Source organism: Sorex fumeus, unplaced genomic scaffold (genome assembly GCF_029834395.1).
Source record: "Sorex fumeus unplaced genomic scaffold, SorFum_2.1 ptg000014l, whole genome shotgun sequence".
NCBI classification, from domain to species: Eukaryota; Metazoa; Chordata; class Mammalia; order Eulipotyphla; family Soricidae; genus Sorex; species Sorex fumeus.
The window spans coordinates 36,250,435-36,274,301 of record NW_026606071.1 but is presented as its reverse complement, the minus strand read 5'-3'; the positions used below and the strand labels follow the sequence as shown (position 1 = coordinate 36,274,301).

General features: G+C 57.0%; 1 protein-coding gene across 3 annotated transcripts in view; it reads left to right on the top strand.

Moving 5' to 3' along the window:
* The window catches only part of TNS1 (tensin 1), a 157,218-nt gene that overhangs the window by 102,327 nt on the left and 31,024 nt on the right, over positions 1-23,867 (top strand). For all 3 annotated transcript variants that reach the window (XM_056111616.1, XM_056111615.1, XM_056111617.1), the window contains 3 exons: positions 7,145-8,716; positions 21,227-21,423; positions 22,400-22,475. In XM_056111616.1, the coding sequence (XP_055967591.1) occupies positions 7,145-8,716; positions 21,227-21,423; positions 22,400-22,475 (1,845 nt within the window). The remainder of the gene's footprint in view (positions 1-7,144; positions 8,717-21,226; positions 21,424-22,399; positions 22,476-23,867) is intronic.

Here is a 23,867-nt window from a genome sequence, read left to right as displayed (position 1 = left end):
ATGGGGGGGAGCACGCAGCAGATCTGCAGGCTGGTGATAGGCTCTAGCCCCACTAGGTGGCTGATGGGGCCATTAGAGGGTCCTGACAGTGGTCAGTGTGGCCAGAACACGGTCTCCTGGCTCCTCTTCAGAATCATCCCTGTCATCTCGCTGGTACCTGGCGCTGTCCTCTGGACCCCAAAGAGTGACCCTACCCCAAAGGGAGCCCTCCCCCCGCCCCCCTGCATGCCCCCAGCACACTTCCCTCCCGCTGGCCGAGAGCACCGGAGCCAGGACCTCACTCTCTCCTGCCCCTCCCCCCAGGTCTCCTCCCACACATGTGGCCTCAGATGGCCCCTCCCCAGTTTCTGGGCCTGGGCCCCTTTGGGGGGTGCCTGGGGGGGGCTGGGGGTGTAGGTCCTGGGGGCCATCCTGGAGTGGCTTCCTATTGGTCCAGCATCGATTTCCCTGTGCGAGGGCTGGTCATCGCTGTTGTGGGTAATATCTCATAATGAATTGTTTTTTTTTTTGTTGTTCCTGCTGGACATGCCCCCAGAGGACTTTTCAGTAGGAAGGGCCCTTCCTAAAATCCATCATAAATCATTCACCCTTGCAGACAGGCCTCCGGGTCATCTCCTAGGTGGAGCGCTCTCTCTCTCTCTCTCTCTCTCTCTTTTGTGCCCCCTTATTTCTCGTGGCTCCGACCCTCTGTCTACATAGGAAGGACACAGTTGCACCCCCCCCGCACTCCACCGCCCCCCAAATTCTCCTGAGTGAGAAAAGAGGGGAGTCCTTAACCCCAGACCTCAAAGTGCCGACTCCACCCCTGGGTCAGACTTACTCTAAACACCCTGGGCTGTGGTGTACCCTTCTCCCCCCAACACAAAGAGCTAAATGTGCTGGTTTGGCCCCACCCCTGAGTCTCTGTGGGAAAGTCTTGGGTGAGGTGAGGGGAGAACCCCAAAAGAGACCTGAGTAGGGGCCGGAGTGATAGCACAGTGGGTAGGGCGTTTGCCTTGCACACGGCCAACCCGGGTTCAATCTCCGGCATCCCATAGTCCCCCGAGCACTGCCAGGAGTGATTCCTGAGTGCAGAGCCAGGAGGAACCCCTGAGCATCACCGGGTGTGACCCCAAAAGAAACAATGCCTGGGTAACAATGCCTGGCCGCGATCCTTCACCCTAAAGCCAGGCAACACCCTCCCACACACACACACCCCGCAGTCTCCCTGGTGCCTTTGGGAGTGTGGGGGCTCAGCCCCCCTCCCTGGCCACGCGCTGGCCTGCTAGCACCCGCGTTCTGCCCAGTTTCCTGGAGGGCTTAGGGGGTTGGTCCGTGTTCGAGTCAGCTGGGGATTTTCCTTGGAGCTTTCCAGAAGTATGACGAGCACATCTGGACACGGCCCCTTGGTGCGCCCCATTGGGCGTGGGGGGGTGGGGGTGGGACTGCAGGGAGGGGGGGGCGGGCCCGGGGCCTGGAGCAGCTGCTGGGAAGGGCTGGAGCCATAGTCAGACAAGGCGAGCCGGGCCTCGGGAGGGTGCGGCTTTCCTGCAGACCCAGGGAGAGGACGAGCCCCCCAGGCAGGATTGGGGTGTGGGCACTGGGACCCCTTTCCCCTGGACTACCTGTCTCTGAAGTCCCCTCCCGTAGTCCCTGTGCTGATCCTAAGCCCAGCCGCCACAGTTCCTGCAGCCCCCCTCCCCGCCCCTACCCCTCCCCTCCTCTCCCTTCTCCCTCATTCCCTCCCTTTCCTCCCTTCCCTCATCCATCCTTCTCTTCCCTTCCCTTCCCTTCCCTTCCCTTCCCTTCCCTTCCCTTCCCTTCCCTTCCCTTCCCTTCCCTTCCCTTCCCTTCCCTTCCCTTCCCCTCTCCCTCATCCCCTCCCTCTGCCCTCCCCTCCCCTGCCCTTCCTGCCCTTTCCTCCTCCGCTCTCCTCCCTGTCCCTTCTCCCTTCTCTGCCCTCCAACCTGTCCACCCCTTGTCTCCCCTCCACACCTCTTCTCTCCCCTCCTTCTCTTTCCTTTCCTTCTCCTCCCCACCCCTTTTCTCCTCCCTTCCCCTCCCTCACCCTTCCCTCGGCGCTTCTTCCTTTCCTGCTCCTCCTGGGAGCACTGCTCCCTCTCTGAGCCGGTTTGACTTGAACCGGTCGTGTCCGAGGATCTCCTGGGAGACCTGTGGGGACCCCCGGACAGGTCTGGTGTTCTGCCCAGTTTCCTGGAGGGCTTAGGGGGTTCAAAGCCCTTGAGTCACGACCCTCACCCCCGCCTGGTGCCCTCCCCTGCCTCACCCTCTCTCCTGGCTTGGCCCACTTCTCTCTGTTGACCTTCCTGTCTGAGTCGGGGTCGGAGCCCACGTTGCCTTCCGGCTCGTGGTCCTGGCAAATAGGTCTCCGGGCGGGGAGAAGGGTGAGTGAGCCCATGTTTATGGACAGGACCACCAGACACGCGTCCCATGGTTCTGGCCTTTCTGCAAATCCTCCTGTTGGCCGGGCACGACTGGGTGGAGCCGAGCCTGCCTCAGTTTTTCCCCCAGAAGCCCGGAAGGTGCAAGGCAGCTGGAGTCGAGCGCCAGCACGCTCCAGGCCCTGGGGACAGCTCAGACATTGCCGCTGGGGTCCGGCCAACTCGATTTCACGACACCAGTTACACCCCCGCGCTGATTGTTCCTGCCGATGTTTCTGCTGCAAACAGTGACCCACATGGGAGTCCATTCCACGGCAGAATCCATTTAATATTGACCTTTCCCCAAATCAATGGCGAGTGGAGCTGGGCCGGAAGGGCCCGGGGAGCAGGTAATGGGAATCCGTGCGAACACCATCCTCGGCCTCCAGGGATACCTCTGGAGCTTGCTTGCCAGAAGCTCTTCTTTCACGCTCCCTGTTAAGAGGAAAAGGCGCACAGGGACGCCTGGTGCTGCCTTCCATGGCTCCTCCCAGCTCCTACCACCTTGTGTCTGGGTGAGACCACCCCATGTCCAGGCTAGAACCCAGGGCCTCTCACCTTGGAGGCCTGTGCTCCATCTTGGAGCCAGGCCGGTGTGTCTACCCACTGCTTCTTGCTGCTCTTGACTAGAGAGAGGACAGGAATATTGGACACTTGAGCCTTTGTCTCAGACCAGCTTGGAGTGGGGTAAGGGCTGGTGGGGAGGGTGTGTTAAAGAATAGAGGTGACCCCTGGCTTGGGAGGGGAGGGACACCCCAGCATCTTAGGGTTTGGGCTGCAGATAGTAGGATCCAGAAGGGCCTGTCCCAGCCTGGGGACAGGGGAAGCAACACACACACACACACACACACACACACACACACACATATACACACACACCCCGGCCTGGGGACAGGGAAAGCATCCTTCACATTCCCGCTGCTCTGAGGGGGCCTGTCTCCAGGGAAACCTCTGCTCCAAGGGGAGGAGAGATTCCGGTCCTTCCCCTGTTCTCCTCAGGAAACAGCCCCTGGGCCTGTCTTTCTAGCAGAGCGAGAAGCTCTGTTCTTTGGAGGGATGAGGGATGTGGGGGCAGGGGGCCTTGGGAACAAGGACAGGCCAGTTGGGGGAGCAGCCGTGCGTGTGAGCTGGACCCAGCGTAGGGGCTGGGCGGGAGGTTCAGACGGGGCTTGAGCTTGTTCTTCCAAGGGGGGCATCTTGGGCGTCCCCACTGGGTCATGCAGCCCCGCTGAGGTCCCAGGGGCCCAGGGAGAGCTGGGGGCAATGGCCCCTGGGTGTGTGGAAGCGGCCTTTGTGCTGGCTCTTGGTGATGCCATTGGGTCTGCTTGGCCTGTGTGTGTGTGTGTGTGTGTGTGTGTGTGTGTTTGTGTGTGTGTACCTGTTTTGTGGTTGTCTCATCACTTGTTTTTTTGGCCACAGGCTTCTGTGTGTGTGTTTATTTTTAGGGGTTGCCCCTTCTGGCCTGAGGACTGATCCCTGCGCCTGGCAGGCCCTGTATTTTCTGAAATGTTTGTGGCTTTAAATTTAAGGTTTTTTAGGGGATATTCTAGTCTCATGCATCTGCTTCGTGTGTGGCAGGAGAAGGGGTATGAGAGACAGTCATGAATAACAATGATAAAAATTTGTGTGCTCTTTAAAGTTCAGATTGAGTTCTAATTTTTAATTAGTTGGGTATATTATTAATTATTATTATTATTATTGTTAGTGTGTGTGGGGGGTTCTGGGGGCCATACCTGGCTGTGCTCAGGGCTTACTCCTGGTTCTGTGCTCAGGGCTTACTCCTGGTGGGCTTAGTGACCATATGGGATGCCTGGGATTGATCTAGGTCAGCTGCATGCAAGGCAAGCAACCTACCCTTTGCCCGATCCCTCCAGTCTTACTAATTTTGTTCTTTTTGTTGCTGTTGTTATTGGCTTTTGAGCCACACCACCTGGTACTCAGGGCTCACGCCTGGCTCTGTGCTCGGGAATCACTCTTGGTAGGATGGGGGAACCATAACCGGTGCCCTTGGCTCCGCTGCTTTCAAGGCAGAGGCTGTCCCCACTGTACTGTCTCTAAAGGGCCCTAATTCTATTATATGTTACTTCAGCTTTTTCAGAAAGACGTTCTCATTTAAAACCCTAGCTTTACCAGGTGCTAAATGTCTGCATATAGGGGCTGGAGCGATAGCACAGCAGGTAGGGCGTTTGCCTTGTATGGTCCCATGTCTCCTCGACATGCCTCTACTGTTAAGCCATATTCCATCCCTTCGATTCAACATCTTTCAACATCTTTATTATTATCATTATCATTATTATTATTACTACTACTACTATTATCATTGGGTGGAGCGATAGCACAGCGGGTAGGGCATTTGCCTTGAATGCAGCTGACCCGGGTTCAATTCCTCCATCCCTCTCAGAGAGCCTGGCAAGCTACCAAGAGTATCCCACCCGCCTGCACGGCAGAGCCTGGCAAGCTCCCGATGGCGTATTTGATATGCCAAAAACAGTAACAACTAGTCTTATCATGGACACGTTGCTGGTGCCTGCTTGAGTGAATCGACGAACAACAGGAAAACAGTGCTACAGTGCTACTATTATTATTACTATTATTTTGATTTGGGCTGGAGCGATAGCACAGTGGGTAGGGCATTTGCCTTGTATGCGGACAACTGGGCCCACCTGGGTTCGATTCCTTCACCCCTCTTGGAGAGCCCTGCAAGCTACTGAGAGTATCTCGCCTACACGGCAAAGCCTGGCAAGCTATCCATGATGTATTCGATATGCCAAACACAGTAACAAGTCTCACAATGGAGACGTTACTGGGCCTGCTCAAGCAAATCGATGAACAATGGGAGGACAGTGACAGTGACAGTGACATTATTTTGACTTGTGGGTCACGCCCAGCAGAACTCAGGGACGACTCCCAGCTCTGTGCTTGGGATCACTCCCAGGCATGAGGAACGTAGACACTCAGCCTCCAGAGGCACCTCTCCAGGCTGCATCCCCACCTTTCAAAGGGGCATAATGCTCCCAGACCCAGGACGAGAGAGCCATGCGTGACGGCCCTGCACTGCGTCCAGCACAGGGAAGGCGTTGTCCGCGTGCCTCTACACTGTTTTTATTGAGTTTTGCATATTTGTGTCCGCGCCCAAGCGTTCTGAGCAGGCTCCCAGCTAGCAGCTGGGCGGGCGGGCGCCTCTGGGTGTCGGCCTGCTGCTCTGGGGGGTCTCTGTCTGGTTTTTCACCGTGCCAGCGAGTGCCCAAACACTGCTGTTGTTTTTGCAGTGTGAGTGAGGGGGCTTTCTCCTCCTGACCCCTGGGGGCTCCGCCTGGGGTGGCCGTGCGTGTGCCTGTGGTGGTGTCAACTGTACCGGGTGTGAAATCACGGAGTTCCCTTCCCTGGGCAGGGCAAGTGCCTGGTCCCTGAGTCAACTCTTTGGCCCTGTGCCACTCGGCGCTCACTTTTTCCTTCCAGAGAAAGTATTGCTCATGGATCCCCGAGCAGTCCGCAGACGAAAATGACCCAGGGGACACAAGCCCTGATTACTCTCATCATCATCGTTTTTTTTTTTTCCTTTTACTGTTTTTCAAAAAGACTTAAAATGAGTGTTTTCAATGAACCACAGCTGCTTACAGGCACCATGTTTGATGAAGAATTAGAAGTCCCTGTAAATAAAATTGCAGAAGGATGGTCTATTCTCAGCGGCATTTCAAACAACTCTGACTCTTAAGTGGTGTTTCTGATGCTTCAAACATATTTGTAGAGAAATTGTCGATTTTTAGTTTTTTTTAAATCAAATTGTAAGGCAATGTACACATCTCCCCCCCTCTTTTTTTTTTTTTTTTTTTTTTTTTTTTTTTTTTTTGCTTTTTGGGTCACACCCAGCATTGCACAGGAGTTACTCGTGGCTCATGCACTCAGGAGTTACTGCTGGCTGTGCTCAGGGGACCATATGGGATGGTGGGAATCGAACCTGGGTTGTCTGCCCCCCTCTTTTTTTTTTATTGAATCACTGTGAGACAGACCCTTACAAAGCTATTCATGATTAGGTTTCAGTCATATAGTGTTCCAACACCCATCCCTCCACCAGTGTATATATTTTCCAGTGTCCCCAATTTCTCTCTCATCACCCCACTCCACCTCCAGCCTGCCTCTATGAAAGGCACTTCTCTCTCTCTGTCTCTGTCTCTGTCTCTCTCTCTCTCTCTCTCTCTCTCTCTCTCTATCTCTCTCCCCCCCCCTTTGGGCCATTGTGGTTAATGCACACATCTTCAACGAGCAGGACATTCTTTACCTCTGCAAATACGTCGATCAAACCCATCACCCCCACGACAGTCCCTGCTTTGTTGTTCTTGATACTGAAGAGCTTGTCCCACCCTGAAACCCCTTGGGTAGGACATTCCCAAGTGTGCAGAAGGAAAGCATGTCCCCTTGGCTGTCTCCTTGGTCATGGGACCCCATCCTGACCTAGTGCTTCGAAGTCCTTGGGAATCAAATGGAATGCAAGCAGGCGGAGCCCTGGTCCCCAGGACAGCCTCAATTGGCTCCCTGGAGCTTGGGGAGGGAAAGAGGGTTCTGCCCCCAAGCCCAAGGTGCCTTCAGCTTCCTGCACCCTTATCCTATCTTGGGGTGGTGGGATGGGGAGTTAGGGTCCAGGCAAGGAAGCTCTTAGCGCTCTTTCCCGAGAGACACCCCTGCCTCCCTCTGACCCTTGCCGTGTGCTCTCTCTCCCCCTGCAGAGGTGGTGGGACACACCCAAGGGCCGCTGGATGGGAGCCTGTATGCTAAGGTGAAGAAGAAGGACTCACTGCCAGGCAGCATCGGGGCTGGCGGTGCCCCTCGGCCCGCCCTATCGGCCACCCCCAACCACGTGGAACATACCCTCTCGGTGAGCAGTGACTCGGGCAACTCCACAGCCTCCACCAAGACCGATAAGACCGATGAGCCGGGGCCCGCGCCCGCGGGAGCGCCTGTGTCCCTGAGCCCTGAGGAGAAGCGCGAGCTGGACCGGCTTCTCAGTGGCTTCGGCTTGGAGCGGGACAAGCAGGGTGCCATGTACCAGGCCCCGCAACACCACCTCCTCCACGCCCGCCCCGCGGGGAGCCCAGCCTCGCCCGCCGGCCGCCACGTGGTCCCAGCCCAGGTCCATGTCAATGGTGGGGCCCTGGCCACCACCGAGCGGGAGACGGACATCCTTGACGACGAGCTGCCCCACCAGGATGGGCACAGCGCGGGAAGCTTGGGCACGCTGTCCTCCCTGGACGGGGTGGCCACCATCAGCGAGAGTGGCTACCCAGAGGCCACCCTGTCCCCACTCACCAACGGCCTGGACAAGCACTACCCCGGAGAAGCCATGGTCAACGGCGGGGGCTACCCCTATGAGTCAGCCGGCCGGGCCCTGCCCACCCACCTGGCCCCCGTGAGGCCCTCCTACTCAGCACAGGAGGGCTTAGCCGGGGGCTACCAGTGGGAGGGGGCCCACCGCCCCGCCTGGCCACAGCCAGGGGCCACCCCCCACTATGGCCAGGACTCCAGTGGTATGTTCCGGTCTCAGTCCTTCCCGGAAACGGAGCCCCAGCTGCCGCCAGCCCCCACGCGTGGGGGGAGCAGCCGGGAGGCCGTGCAAAGGGGCCTGAATTCCTGGCAGCAGCAGCAACAGCAGCAACCACGCCCGCCCCCTCGCCAGCAGGACAGAGCCCACCCGGAAAGGGTCGGGTCCAGCCCCCAGCCCTCGGCAGAGACACCCGCCGTCTCGGGCCTCCCCGAGTTCCCCAGGGCAGCCTCGCGGCAGGAGATTGAACAGTCCATCGAGACCCTCAACATGCTGATGCTGGACCTGGAGCCCACCACCTCGGCCGCCGCACCCCTGCACAAGTCCCAGAGTCTCCCGGGGGCCTGGCCCGGGGCGTCCTCCCTGTCCTCCTCGGCGCTCTCCGGCTCTTCCCATCCGCTGACCCAGTCCAGGTCGGGCTACATCCCCACCGGCCGTTCCCTGGGGAGCTCAGAGCCGGCCGGCCGGGCCTTTCTGGAGTCCACCCCGCTGGGCAGGCCTTACTCACCCTACGACTACCAGCTGGCGTCTGCGGGCCCCGGCCAGAGTTTCCATCCGAAGGGGCCGTCGTCTCCGGCAGCAGCGGTGGCCTACTTCCCCGCTGCCCAGGGCCCCCCTGGGCCGCAGCAGCCCCCCACTTCTCTCCCTGGCCTCAGCGCTCAGCCTCAGCTCCCACCCAAGGAGACGCCCGCAGACCCCTCGCGGACCCCAGAGGAGGAGCCGCTGAATCTGGAGGGGCTGGTGGCACACCGGGTAGCAGGTAAGACCTGGGGCTCCTCCTTCTTCTGACCCACTTCTCCAAGGTCTCCCCTGGAGGCCCTGGGGGTGGGGAGCAGGTGGGCAGGGGGCTTCTAGGGCCTGGCAGAGGCACAGCTGGGAGTCACAGGCTCGCTCACTGCGTGCGTTTTGCATTAGACCTACGCAAGCACAGAGATCCACCGGCCAATGTCACTGTAATCCCTACCCTGCCATCTAAGAGGAAATCATTGCCCAGACGGGCTTTTCTAACAGTGCAGTGTAGACCAACACAGCCCGCAGCACTCCGAAAGTTCTGGGGAAGCAAGACTCGGGCAATCCCGAAAGGCTTCCTCGAGGTGGTGATGTGGGAGCTGGAGCAAAGATTGCTTTTTCTTACAGCAGAGAGAAGGCCTGACTGTTGGTGCCCACTTGAAAACTTGGTTCTTGGAAGAGTGTGGGGGCAGGGAGAGGATTGTTGGGGGGCATCTCAGACTAGGATCTCTCCTTGAGCCCCACTCAGGACTATGAGCAAGGCGGGGGGTGTTAGGGTTGGGAGGGGAGATGGTGGTTCCTGGGCTCTGTTGATTGGCGTGACCGGCCAGGTGCCCCACAGTTCAGCCTGGTGGGGGCTTCCAGATCCTGTCTTTGCTTGCGGGACAGTGAGCTGCTTGGTCTCAACCAACTGCCCCGTGAGTCCTGAGGGGAAGCGGAAGTGGGGGACAGATGTCCACTGCCCATAAAAGGTAGGCCTGTTTTTCTGAGGAGAGGAGACACAGAGAGAGAGAGAGAGAGAGAGAGAGAGAGAGAGAGAGAGAGAGAGAGAGAGAGAGAAAGAGAGAGAGAGAAGGAAGGAGGGAGAGGGAGAGAGACAGGGAAGAAGACAGAGACAGAGAGACAGAAGAGAGAGACAGAGACAGAGAGAGATAGAGAGAGACAAAGAGAGAGCAGGGAACCAAGAATACTTGCTGGGTAGCTGTCGACAGGGAACTGAGGGTGTCAAGGCCTTAAGGGGATGATTCCTCTTGCCCACCCAGCCAGGCCTCTGCCATGAGGGTCAGCAGAACTGAGCGGAACATCCTGTGGGTGGGTTCTTCAGTGGGGGTGAAGCCCAGGACTGGTCCCGTGTGGGCAGCAGGAACCTTTGCCATGCCCCTCCGCTCAGATCTCATGCTGCCCTTTTTCTAGATTTAGGGGAAACTTGAGTTACCGTGGCAGCTGCAGGCGGGGAAGGAGACCCCCACCCTGGGTGTGTGAACCTGGGTCTCTGGTCCCCACGCAACACTGGGCAGCTGAAAATGGGCCATCACGGAAACCTTTGCACCATGGGCATGACAGCCAGTGTTTCCCTGCAGGATTAGGCCGGCACATAGCAGCTTTCGCTCGAGTCAGAAACCCAGCATGAGTCACTGTGTGTCCTGGCCCCAGAATCCACGCTGCCCGCTCTTCTTTCTCCTACATTTGAGATGGGGTTCATTGTCAGTGTTTTTTCATTTTCCCCCCCAGATTTGGGAAAGAGACAGGCAAAATGAACCCCTCTTTGCATGGTAGGAGTTAGTATGGCAGCCTGAAGAATAGGGACACTTTTTGCATAAAATTGAGTGAGATCCATGGGGGTAAGGGCAGGTTGAATCTCCTCTCCTGAGCAGAACACTGTCCGCCCCCCCTCCCCCCATACCTCCCCCAGCCCCATGTCCAGGCCTCTGAGTTTGCTCAGAGAGACTCCTACCAGTATGACCTGGGAAGGAAGTTCATCTTAGAGTGGGTGACCTCTAGGACTTGCTAAGAGCAATGTTCTGTAGCTGCCCTAAATTCCTGGGGTGGCGGGTGGGGGGTGGATAGGGTTGACGTAGTGTCTCTCCCTCCAAACCCTGCTAGTCCTCTCCCACTCACCACGAAAAGCTGGGTCCGGAGAAGGGATGAGGTACAGAGAGGAAGAGTCATATAGTTTCCGGTCACGATTTCTTAACACCAGCAGGTTTCACATGCACTCTCCCCAGGAGCCCTGCAGGCGGGTCCCAGCCTGCAGTGCTCATGGAGACAGAGCCACGGGTGAGTAGAGACGTTCAACTTTGGACAGCGAGATAGACTTTCATTCCTCCCCTTCTCTGTGCATTCTGCATCCACATGTAAGATGCTGAACGAGGGGGCTGGAGCAATAGCACAGCGGGTAGGGCATTTGCCTTGCACGCGGCCAACCTGGGTTCGATTCCCAGCATCCCATATGGTCCCCCGAGCACTTCCAGGAGTAATTCCTGGGTGCATGAGCCATGAGTAACCCCTGTGCATCACCGGGTGTGACCCCCACAAAAATGATGAATGAACCTAAGTGTCAATATGGTTCACCAGGAAGGCTCAGATGGGAAGGAGAATCGCTTCTTCACCACGAACTGGTCTGATTTCTCCTCAGGTGTCCTCCCTACCTCTGTCCTCTCTTCCCATGGTTCATTCCACTTTGATCCAACCACTCCTTTATGTCTTAGTACTGTTTCAGGTCTCAGAGACCTTGGGGGTAGTTTTCTTAGCATGACGAATGGAAGGGAACAGAAATCTGCACCCTGCATCTCCTTTACCTGGTGAAAGGTGAGACGCCTTCCCATTGCACCAGGGATGAGACAGAGATGCCTGTTATCACCGTGATCATTGAGTGTTGTATTAGATGTCAGAGATAATGCAGTAGGACAAGAAAAGAAATAAGAGTTGGAGTGGGCTGGGTCCAGTCAAGTTATCTACTGATCCTCTTTCTGGGTCTAGGCTGGTCTCGCATGTCTCTACTGGTAGAGATTTCAGTGCATATTGGAACTAGAGGGGAATCTTATCCTAAAGGGGAATTTAGTAAGGGGGGAGATGAACTGGTGCTTTCATTTGAAGCCCTTTGTGAAGAGAGACATGGAGAAGGCTCTGGAGGAGTGAAGAGAGAGGAGAGGTCACTATTAGCTAGAGATCATCCAGGAACTGAGCCTTAGAGGTTGGGTGGGGTTTTTAAAGAGCTCAGGCTCTTTGGCAAGAGAGGGTTCATAGTGAAGAGTGGAAGGCAGAGGAAAGTCTGAAGAACAAAGTTGATGAAGAGTTTGATGAACTGCGAGTGAGAATCCAGAGAGGGCACCTGAAACCTACTTTTGATTGGTCAGAAGTAAGACGGTCTGGAGCCTGAGTCTCACCTGGGGGCAAGGTGTCTGTCAGGAGCGCCTGGCTCCATCAGAGATGGAGGGGAGGGTAAGGGAGGAGAGGGGAGGGGAGGGGAGGGGTGGGGAGAGGAGAGAGGAGAGGGGAGTTAAGGAATAGATGTAGTTTAGGAAGACAGAGCCTGTGGATCTGGGAGGGCACAATGCAAACTGGGAACAGCTTTGAATCGAGAGATACGGATGTTTGTTGGAAAACCTAGGTGAGGGGGTTCCGGATGAAACTGTTGACCATAGCATAAAAAGCAAAAAGAGGTGGGTGCTGTGGTGGTAGGACCAAGACATCTATAAGTTGAATTTAATGGGTAAGCCAGGGAGAGGAGGACATCAAAGATAATTTGGATGAGGCAGAGGGAGGGGCCAGATTGGTAGTTCAGTGGGTAGGGTGTTTGCCTTGCATGCTGCCAACCCAGGTTCAATCCCCAGAATCTCATGAGGTCCCCAAAGCACTCCCAGGAGTAATTCCTGAGTGCAGAGTCAGGAGTAACCCCGGAGCATTGCTGGATGTGACCAAAACAAACAAACAAAAAAAGGCAGAGGGATTATTGCCAGCTCTGGTTTGATCGCCAGCATTGTCCTTAAACCCTGCCCAAAGTATTTACTGAGCACAGAGCCAAGATTAATCCCTGAGCACTGTCAGATGTTACCTCCAAACAAATAAATGAGCAGCCAAACCAGTGATGATCCATGAATAGAAAGGGAAGGATGGTTCCACAGGAAGAGCAGTGTTGGTATCAGAGCAAGATCTCTCCAGACAGAGGTGCCTGGGAGGCAGGTGATCATCTAATGTTGGAGCTTGCAAGAAGAGACAGAGCAGTGGCATCTGGAGACTTCACAAAGGTGAAGGTGAAGGATCTGGGCCCGATCAAGATCTCCGTGTCAGAGGGCACAGGGAGAAAAGAGTTAAGGACAAAATGACCATGGAGTGAAAGCCTTGCAGGAGACCGAGGAGGGATATTCAGGGCAGGGGTGGGCACGGGGTGTCAACCCAGGAATCAAGACAGGAAAGGGTTTCTAGGAGAGTGGGGTAGGGCAGGAGAGTCCATGGGGAGGAGGATGGAGAAGAATTAAGTGGTTCTGTGGCTTGTCATGGTAGGGTAGCAACAGACTCAACTAAGGGGCATGCCACGCCATGTTTAGGACATTTTTTTTTTCACATTTGAGGACTTTTATTTATTTTAATGCATCCCAAGTAGTTATTTAATTTTTTTGGGGGGGGGTAGGGACCACGTCCGGCAGTGCTCAGGGCTGATGCCTGGCTCTGCACTCAACAATCACTCCTGGTGGGGCTCCGGGAACCATCTAGGGTACCAGGGAACCAATCCCGAGTCTGCTGCATGCAAGGAAATCGCCTTCCTTGCTGTACTGTTGCTACAGTTCCAACAGTTGAGAATCTTTAAAATGTTGTGAATAGAAGGGGTGTGAGAATAGTTTTAGAGAAGAGAGGCTGAGGGTAGAGGGGAGTGAGGGAAGGAGACAGTCAGATCTCTGGGAAGGAAAGATGAGACGGGCTTCTGAGTCCTACTGGCTTATTCAGGTTCAACCCCAGAGGTGAGACCTCATCGTGATGTAAGAATAAAGGGGTCTGCTGACTTGGGGGGAACCCTGGCTTCCAGCTTTGGGGCTCACACTGTGGAGCATGTTGGGTGGGAAAGGAGAAGCAGTGAAGAATGCATGAGGGGTGGGGAACACATGCCTTAGGAGGGCTTCCCTGCCCGGGAGGGACTCTGATAGAAGGAGCTGCACGTGCAAAGGCCCTGAGGTGGCAGGACAGAGGGATGGAGGGTGGAAAGCATGCGTGGGAATATGAGTGGCTTACGGCCTATCTTGGAGGCAAGTCTAAGCACATTGGTGCTCTACTCTGCAGATCTGCCCTAATCCTTAGAGCGGATTTGGCAGAAGGGGGAAGTGTATGACTTGTTCTAGAAGGATCCATGTGGCAGGGAGGGGGAGAGGCTGGACAGGAGGCTGTTGATCGGGAGAATACAGGAGCTCAGACTATAGACATATAGGATGGGGGTACCACGAAGGCTTCGAGATAGACTAGGGCTTGGGACGGTCCAGAGAAAAGTTCTCGAACATGAAACTCTTTGGCTCCCGTGCCCAGCGGATGGTGTTGCTCTGTGTCAAGATGGACAAGGATGTACAACACACAGACATGGGGATAGAGTGTCAGCAGGGTGATGTGGGCCATGTGGGACTGGAATGCTCCTGGGACACTCAGACGGATGGATCCATGCGTCAGGAGTTTGGGAAGGGGTGTGTGAGTGGGGAGTGGGGGGAGTGTGGCAAAGTGAGCGGGGCCCACCTGTGGCTGCCATGGAGGACCAAGAGATGCTGGTGCTGATGAGATCACTGGGATCAGGCCCCGCGTGTGGAGGGTGGAGCTGGAAGGCGGGTCTGGCTCAGAAATGGGGCTGATGGGCCAATTGGCCGCATAGAGGAAAGCCGAAAGGGTCAGGCCCCCGGAAGCCAGGAAAGGGTGAGCTGGGGTACAGTGAGGTGAAATCATCCACGAGGGTGATTTAAGTCAGGTTATTTGGGGGAGCAGGCAGGCTCTTTTTGTTTTTGTTGTTTTTTTTCCTGGTTTGGGGGCCACACTGATGATGCTCAGGGGTAACTCTTGGCTCTGCACTCGGGAATTACTCCTGGTGGTGCTTGGGGGACCCCCTCCCCCTTCTGTAGTAGCTCTCTAGTCCCATAGGCAGACTTTTTGTTGTTGTTGTTGTTAGCTAATGCCTTTATATCACTGTCACTGTCCCTGTCCTCCTCCCATTGTTCATCGATTTGCTCAAGCGGGCCCAGTAACATTGTGAGACTTGTTGTTACTGTGTTTGGCATATCGAATACATCACGGGGAGCTTGCCAGGCTTTGCTGTGTGGGTGAGATACTCTCAGTAGCTTGCCGCGCTCTCTGAGAGGGGCGGGGGAATCGAACTTTGGTTAGCCAAGTCAGCTGTGTGCAAGGCAAACACCTTACCTGCTGTGCTATCACTCCAGCCCGCCTTTATATCTTTTCTTAATTTTTTTTTAAAATTTTTGAATCACTTTGAGAACAGTTACAAAGCTTTCAGGTTTAAGTCTCGGTCATATGATGATCAAACACCCATTCCCTTCACCCGTGCACATGTTCCACCACCAAGAACCCTAGTATACCCCACCTATCCCACCCCTCTCCCTGCCTGTGTGGCAGATGATTTCCACTTTCTTTCTCTCTACTTTGATTAAGGTAAAGGTAAAGGCCCTCCCGTTGATCGTCGATTTGCTCAAGCGGGCCCAGTAACGTCTCCATTGGAGACTTTGTTGTTACTGTGTCTGGCATATCGAGTACTCTCGGTAGCTTGCCGGGCTCTCCGAGAGGGGCGGAGGAATCGAACTCAGGTCGGCCATGTTGGCTGCTTGTAAGGCAAACACCCTACCCGCTGTGCTATCGCTCCAGTCTACGGCCATACCACCCTGAACGCGCCCGATCTACTTTGATTATATTTCAATTTTTCGGCAGAAGACCCACCATTATTATTTGGAATTTCCCCCCAACAATCAGACCAGGCAGGCTCTTTTTAAGGAGTCTTGTTTGTTTTGATTTTTTTTTTTTTTTTTTTTTACTGGGCATCAAACCCAAGGCCTCCAGGCTTGGGAGCTAAGTTCTCTGCCCCAGGTTCTCAGCGTGGGCAGAAAGGCATAAAAAGAGGCACAAGGGCTCCTGGGATGGGGAATCTACACCCGTCAGCGGAAGGCTCTGAGGCCACCACGGTGGGTGGAAGGTGGTGGGGGCCGGGGGGAGGGGGACCGGGGATCCACGTCCAGGACCCAGGTGAGAGGTGGGTGGGCCAAGCGAGGGGCACGCCTGGGTCCTGCCGGCTGCTGTAGGTGACAGAACAAGGATTGGGGGGGGGGGTTGGGGGAGGGGACCCTCTTGGCCAACTCCGTCCAACCTTCTCTGGTATGTGCTCTCTCGGGAACTCGAGCAGCCCAGCTAATCTCCATTTTCTCTTTGTTTCTGTTTTGTCTGTCTCGGATGCCCACTCCTTGCGTGCGTGTTCGCTGTGTGTCGTCCCCCCCACCCCCACCCTCCGTGTGCTGTGTGGGTTTGGCGCCTTCTCTCCTCCCCACCCTCCCGCTCCCCTGCCTGCTCCCCTGGGCCGGGTGTGGGGTGGGCAGCCTACAACGCCAAACTGCAGGAAATGAGGCAGCGGGTCAGCTTCCGGCGCCCGCCTCTCCACCGAGCTTCCTCCCTCTCCGGTTGGTCCCCATCATACCCCACCACCACCTGCACCGTAGAACTCCTTGAGCATCATGTTAGCTTCCGGTTCCTCTTTCCGGTTCTCTTTCCCCCTCCACCCGACTGGGTCCTTCCCTCCTTCCTTCTTCACTTTGCCTCCTTTCTCCCTCTCCGTCCTTCCTTGGCATCCCACCTCATCCCAACTCAGTTTTTCCCACCCCGATTCCTTTCCTTCCTCCCTGCCCCCTTCCCTCCTGGCCCCCTTCTTCCGCCCTCCCTCCCGGCCCCGCCCCCTTTCTGCACAAGCAGATGCTCCCACTTGTGCATGGACTCAGGCCTCATGCGTGTTCACGTTGGGCCTCCCCTGGGTCTGCCTGGACAAGGTCATCAGCTCAGGCCACCACCAGGAGTGCCCAGCGAGGGCACAGCAGGGACCAACATGAAGTCCCTCCTGCCCCTGCCTCTCTGTCTGCTCTCGGGGAATGGCACCCCCTTGGGGGGAGCAGAGCACTCCTCCGACCTCATCCCATCCTCTAATCCGAGGTCCCAAGAGTCAGGAAGGCTGACAGCGACCCTGACTCTCTGTCTGCACTATCCCTGAGACCCCAGGCGGATCTCTGCCGGCTCAGAGCTCAGGTCCTCCCCGGACTGAGAATGGGGAGCCCTGGGACCTCCTGAGGGGTTGGCCAGGTGTCTCCCAGGGTGCAATGTGTGGGGAGCTGGTCATGTCCCCACATCCATCGGCTTGTGACCCAGAGCCCCAGTTCCTTGCCTTTGCCCCTCAGGAATGGGAAGAGACTCAACTCAGCCTTGCTGACAGCCCCAGCTTAGGGGTGCAGGCTTCCATGGCTGACACCCTCGACAATATCCAGGGGGGCTCCCGGTCCATGGATAATGGGGAGCCGGCTCCCGTAAAAGGCCCTCTACCTGTCTCCTCTTTCCCGCCTTCTTTCAGCGCTGTGGAGGGAAGCAGTGTTGGGGGGCGGGCCTGGAGGGCAGGGTCAGGCCTGTCCTGAGGGGAGCTGGCATGGCTTGCCTTAGATCTGCTAGTATAGTGCCGTGTGGCTTTCTGGTGCCCTGGCCCAGCAGGTGGCCCCCCGGATCCCCTGGCTTCCGGAGCCCTGGCACGCATGCGGACACCTGGAGCTGACCGTCGGCTCTTTCGGAGATCAGAAGGCTGGAGAGAAGACTGGGTCTTCCACCGTGGATGGAAGCCGCCAGTCTGCGGGATTAGGAGGGGGCCCGTGGCAGAGCTGGACCTTGGGGGGCATCTGTCCTTGGGTGGGAGGCTCAGGGCTGGGCCACGACAGTGTATGGGGGGGTATAGCTGTGCAGAATTGCACTTGTGGGCTGGATTGAGTGCAAGTGTGTACTGCATGATTGCATATACATGTGTGTGCTTGTGTTTGCATGTGGGTGCGTGTGCACAGGTGCGGGGTAGACCTGGGTGTACATTCGTGCACACATGCATACATTGTGGTGAGCACATGTACATATCTGGAACTGGTGTGTAGGTATGCACACATGTGCTTTTGCACACATGTTTGTGTGTGTGCATGACCATGCATGTGAATTGTGCTGTGTACATGGGTGCGTGTATACATATATGTGTGTGCCCGTTTATGTGTTCGTGTGTATATGTTTGTGTGTGAGTGTGTGAATCAGCTGTTCTCCAAGCATAGCTCTGTCCTAGAAGATGAGCACTCCCCAGGAATGCTCCCTCTCCAGTGCTCTGACCCCAGCTCAGACCCTGGACCACGGGCACTGCTGTCCTCAGGGCGGTGGGCTAGGTGCAGTGCGATGGTGGGTGAGCTGCAGCCCCCAGCCCACCAAATGTCAACCCTGCAGAGCATCGGGGACCCCCTGGCTGCCCCATTTCCTCCTCACACAGTTCCTGGTCAGGGCCAGAGGGTAGGGGCTGGCTGTCAGGGGTCCTGAAGGCCACTCTAGCCTACCGCCCAGTGCAGGCTGTGTGTTCACACGTGTGTGTGCATGTGTGTGCGTGTGTGTGTGTGTGTGTGTGTGTGTGTGTGTGTAGAGAGCAGCACACGCAGATCCAGATGCATGAGGAGTGACTGAGACCCCGAGGCAGGGGGGTGGCAGGGGATGGGGGGGCCGGGGAGGCGGGCCCTGCGGGGACCAGGCCTGTTCTGATCTTGGGTCCGTCTGGTCTCTGGGTTGTTCTGGCAGGGTGTTCGCACCCTGCAAGAGGCTCCGCCTGGCTGGGGAACAATGGTGCTCTCTTCTCTCCCCTCTGCCAGGCCAAGCCCCCCTGCCATAGAGAGAGAGGAGAGATTGGGCGGGGGGGGGGGTGGGGAACGAGGCCCATCCCGGCACTCCGGGGCAGCGTTGGGCTTGCCAAGGGGGACAACAGTGAGACTCTGTGTCTCAAGAATGTGAGAGGCCCTGGCAGACCCCTGGAGCTGAGGGGTCCCCGTGGGGGAGGGAGTGACATGTGGGGGTGGGGGGGGTCCCTGTCTGCCCTGCAGCACATTTGCTCTTCCCGGTCACCATGTCCCCCCACCCTCCAGACCCAGCAAACTGGAGCATGTTCCCACGCCCGGCCCTCAACCCTTGTAGTGAGGTCGAGGCCATGTGGTTGCTCAGAGGGGTTCCCACCACCCCGTTCTGGGACCCCCCCCCCCACTCCCCGTATGGGAAGCCCTTTAGCTGTTTGGCTTTGGCTTGGGGGGTGGGGTGCTGCCCCCACCTTTAGGCGCTTGGAGGTGGATCTGGGCAGATGGGGAGAAATGTTGGCTACCGCCCGTCTGGGAGATTTCAGGGCTTGGGGTTGAAACGCCCACGTTTCAGGGGTAACCATGAGAGTCCCTCTCCCCACCCCCGCCCCATAGGGAAAATGTCCACCCTTTACAGAGGCACAGGGATCGGCCAGGAAGAGGCGGCCAGGGTGGGGGAGCCGGATCTCAGAGCAGCCCTTAATGCATTTCTTTTAACCTTGGAGCTGGACTTAGTTCCAAACCCCAAGAGCGTTTCCTGAATGGGCTGCCTTGGTCACAATTATTATTAGAAAATCAATGTCTATGTCTTTGTCTAATGTCTCTGCCAGGAATGAAGCCAGAAGCAGCAGCTCCGGGCCCAGCTGCCCGGGAAGCAGTGGGAGAACGTGGCAGAGGGTTGGGGACCCCCCCCTAGGTGTGGGAGTGGGGGGCGGGGAGCCCGGCATTGCTACCCCTTCCGAGCCACGCCCCTAAGTCCATCCAGGCTGGCGCTTAGCACGGCAGCCTCTGATCCTCACCTTGACCCTCTTTCTTATCCCCCAAGATAAGGTGTGTATGTGTGAGTGTGTGTGTGTGTGTGTGTAGGGGTGGGGGGCTAAAGGCTGATTGGCTCAGAGGAAGCCGTCTTGGTTGCCTTTCCCTGGGGGGGACCCTGTTCTTCTCGTGGAGATGTAGAACAGGCAGCCTCTGAAGAATTAGATTGGAGCTTCAAAACTCCACCAGTCTTTGGAAAATTGTTTCTCCGGCCCTGGTGCTCATGGGCTCCCCGAATTATGGGAGAGTAGACAAGCTTCGTGTGCAAGAGCAGATGTGCGTGCACATGTGTGAACATGCATGGGTGTGTGCATGCTTGAGGTGCGTGTGTGTGTGTGTGTGTGTGTACAAATAGGTGTGTGGCCAGCCCCCAACTCAGCCAGTATGTAGGCTTTTCGGCATAGGACATTTGCCTTACATGCTGTTGACTGGGCCCACCTGGGTTCGATTCCTCCGCCCCTCTCGGAGAGCCCGGCAAGCTACTGAGAGTATCTCGCCCGCACGGCAAAGCCTGGCAAGCTCCCCCTGATGTATTCGATATGCCGAACACAGTAACAGCAAGTCTCACAATGGAGATGTTACTGGGCCCACTTGAGCAAATCAATGAACAACGGGAGGACAGTGCTACAAGTGCTCTCCTTGGCACCCTTTGTGACTGTGCCAGGTGGGTGGGTGGGTGCCCAAAGTCATGTAGACCCCCTGTTGGAACCAGACGATGATTCATTCTCAGGAAAGAACCACAGGCTGCCCGGGGCATAAGCCAAGGATCAAGTAGAGTGCTCCTGAGTGTATGCGCATTTGTGCGTGGACGTGTGTGTGTGTGTGTGTGTGTGTGTGTGTGTGTGTGTGTGTGTACGCTTAAGGGCCGGGGGACAGTGTCCTCAAGTGTTCTGGTGGGAGACTGATGTGGCCAGGGGCCCGGGCCCAGGTGTCTGCCGCTGGCCTCTCCCAGCCTGGCCTTGGAGGCTGGAGGAGGCGGAATCTGGCCTGGAGTTCGGTCTGGGCCTCTGGAAGCCGGGACGGTGAGTTTTCTAGGATTCCGGAGCCAGCTCCATGAGGACATGGCTTCCGGGCCTCGGCCCAGCTGTGGGAAGACGGGGTGGGAAGGGAGGGAGGGGGGTGAGGTTAGCAGCGCCTGGGGCCGGGGGATGGAAGGGAACTGCCCTGAAGCAGATGTGGAGCGTGAATGACTTCAGGCCCTCTGCTGGCTGCTCCCGCTGGGAGCCTTGGACCAGCTTGGAGAGCCGAAAATAGGGGGCGGTTGGGTGATTGGGTGTGCTCAGACCGGGGACCGGGTGAGCCAAGTCGGGGCGAGATTTCAGAGGTTCCCCTGGATGGAGGTTGGGGGGACCCCAGAGAAGGCCAGCAGTGTTTCAGGGTTTGGGGGGTTTAGAGGGAGAGAGGACGGAGCCCTTTCTTTGTTCCTCCTCGGGAGTAACCGTGCATGGATGGGGCCCTGAGCTCCTTCCAAGCCGCCTCCCCACCCTCCTGGTGTTGCTTGTTGGTTGATGCAGTCGCCTTGGAGACTGCCTCTCCTCTTGGGTCTGCCTGGAAGCGCTGGCCCTCTGCCTCCCGGCCTTGGAAGGCGTTGACATCTGTTTCTTGTATCAGCCCTTTGTGCTCAGGGCCCCTCAGAACCAACCCTGGAACCCTGTGGAGAGACCCGGGGGTGGGGTGGGGAGGGCATGGTGGGGACGCCAGCCCCTGTCCAGCTCGGCTGCCCTCTCTGGGGGGAGTGTGTGTGTGTGTGTGTGTGTGTGTGTGTGTGTGTGTGTGTGTGTTGGGGAGAGGGAATTCGGCTCCAAAGAGCCCCTCACTCTCGGTGCTCCTCACTCTCCATGCCCTGCTGTTCCTCCCAGGGGTGCAGGCACGGGAGAAGCAGCCGACAGAACCTCCGGGGCCTCTCCGGAGGCGGGCGGCCAGCGATGGACAGTACGAGAACCAGTCTCCGGAGCCCGCGTCCCCTCGGAGTCCCGGGGTACGCTCCCCTGTCCAGTGCGTCTCCCCTGAGCTGGCGCTCACCATCGCCCTCAATCCTGGAGGGCGACCCAAGGAGGTGAGTCGTCCCTCCACCCCCCACCCTGGGGATGAAGGGTCAGTGAGGAGCCTTCCCCAGTGGGCCCAGGTCCCTCAGGGCCACACGGCTGGCCTTGTCCCCTTAATCCGTTGACCTCCCTGCGTTCTCGCTCTCTCCCCATCTGGAGCTTGGCCCCCTGGCCCCCTTTGCTGCCCGAGAAGGTATGTCCTTCTCAGAACTCAGGGATGATGTTCCCACAGGGTCCTCCCTAATCAGGCACAAGAAAACTCAGGTGTGGTGTCCGGATGCTGGGACGTTTTGGTGGGAGGCAGGAGTTCTTTTAAACATCAGCGTTCTAGATAGGAAGTTGGGTAGAAATGGAGATTTCCACTCCGGGGAGGCTCCAAGGGTGCAGGGTGGGCTCTGCAGACGAGACCCTCAGGTGTGATGCCCGGCACGGCCCCTGAGGGACACCACCACTCCAGCAGCCAGTGTTGGTGTGACCACTCCAAAAAAAAATGAATAAATAAAAAGCATCTGAATGAGATTTTCAGGTTGACCTCTAGGGACTCAGGATCAGATGCTCTCTGGGTTATTCCCAGGAATCCACCCCTGAGACACTCCCCACCCCAGCGTCCCTGGGATGAGTCCCATGCAATGGCTTTAAGGGCCAATAAAGTCCAGGCTCGTGGATCACTCTGGATGCAGATGGCATTGGGATGGCTGTCCTCCCTGCCTCTGGCTGGTCCTGAGCTTCTTGTCTTTGGCTCTGGACTGTGTCCAAGGCAGGTGCCCCGAATCCCACATCTGCTGGACCAGTAACCCCCTCCCCTCTCAACGGGACCTGCCTGAGTGTTGCCCTTAAGCAGCTAAGATCTCCACTATGGGCCCAGTGTTCCCCTGAGGAGGGATGAACGGGGGAGGGGGGCCTTGGGGGTTGGGGGCCACTTGGCAGGGCTCCTGGCAGGGTCCAGGCCACCAGAGGGGTCTGACCTATCCTCCTGCCCTCCTCTAGCCCCACCTGCACAGCTACAAGGAGGCCTTCGAGGAGATAGATGGAGCTTCCCCAGCCAGCCCTCCGCCTGCTGGAGGTAAGACCTCCCTGCCCAGCCTCTCTTCCCGGGGAATCGGGGTGGGGGGGGCTTGCAGCCATTGCTTTGAGCCCCAGCTGTGGAAGCACCCCACAGGTTGGGGGGAGGGGTGTTACCAGAGGGACTGGGGCTAGCCTGGCACTTTCTCACAGCCTTGGCTCTGGGAATCTCAGGCCACTACATGTCTCCAGGGTAGGCTGCCCCCTCCCGCCCCCCAGACCAAGGATGGGGACAGGAACCAGTGCCCTGAACCTGCAGGGTGGTGGTAGCCTGGGTTTGTGAGTTTGTATCGTACACATAACTCCTTCCCTCCAAGTGATTGTGACTTGGTGTGTGACACTCCTTGTTCTTGACTTTTGACATAAAGGATTATAAGCTAACATATAACCAGAAATATAGTGGAAGTGTGTGTGTGTGTGTGTGTGTGTGTGTGTGTGTGTGTGTGTGTAGCATGACAGGGATTGAACCCCAGGCCTCATGCATTTGCCATTATCGATGGCCTTATTGTCAAATGTCCCCCTCCCCTCCCCCCTCCCTCCACCCAAAATCCTGATACCTCTTCTGTTTAGGCAACCTATTTAGTTCCCACCTCGGAAAGAAAGTTCCAGAATGCACAGGCTAACATAGTGCTCCCTGCGCCTTCTCATTCACTGGGGTTCCCAGCAGCCATGGTTAGCCAGCACCCTTATCCCCAGGTGTGTCCTAGTGGGGAGATGTGTCCCCAAAGGGTAGAGGCGTATTCACCCAGAGAGAATTAGCTGGCAGGGTGGGGCAGGGGGGGGTCCCAGCAGTGGGGGGGGGGCTGAGCTGCTCCTCTGGGGGACCCATGGAAAAGTAATGAGGGACATTGTCCCACTGTGAGGGTCTGGGTCCCTGTGGGAGAGGGGCGTTTTAAAAGGGAGACCAGAGACGTCCAGGTGTGGGTGGTCTGGCTGTGGCTCAAGCTGTCCATTTGTACCAGAGAGAGGACGGCAGGTTGGTGGGAGGGCAGGCCAGACCATCAGGAGTGGCCCCTCATTTGCCACAGCAGAGCCAGGACACGGTGCCTGCATCTGGCCCCCGTGCTGGTAAGCTTGGGGTGCCACCGACCTGGTGCATGGGAAGCCACCGAGATGGGCATCTGTGCCCACTTCACAGCGCTGCTGGCAATGGCTGTGGACCCTGAGCGGCACAGTGAGGCTTTTCAGATTCCAAGCTGCCTTAAGACCTGAACAGGAACCCAGGGAAATGAATTTTAAAGATCGTTTCTTTGGGCCAGAGCGATAGCACAACGGGTAAGGTGTTTGCCTTGTACGCGGCCGTCCTGGGTTCGATCCCCGGCATTCCCTATGGTCCCCCAAGCACCTCCGGGAGTAATTCCTGAGTACAGAGCCAGGAATAACCCCTGAGCAT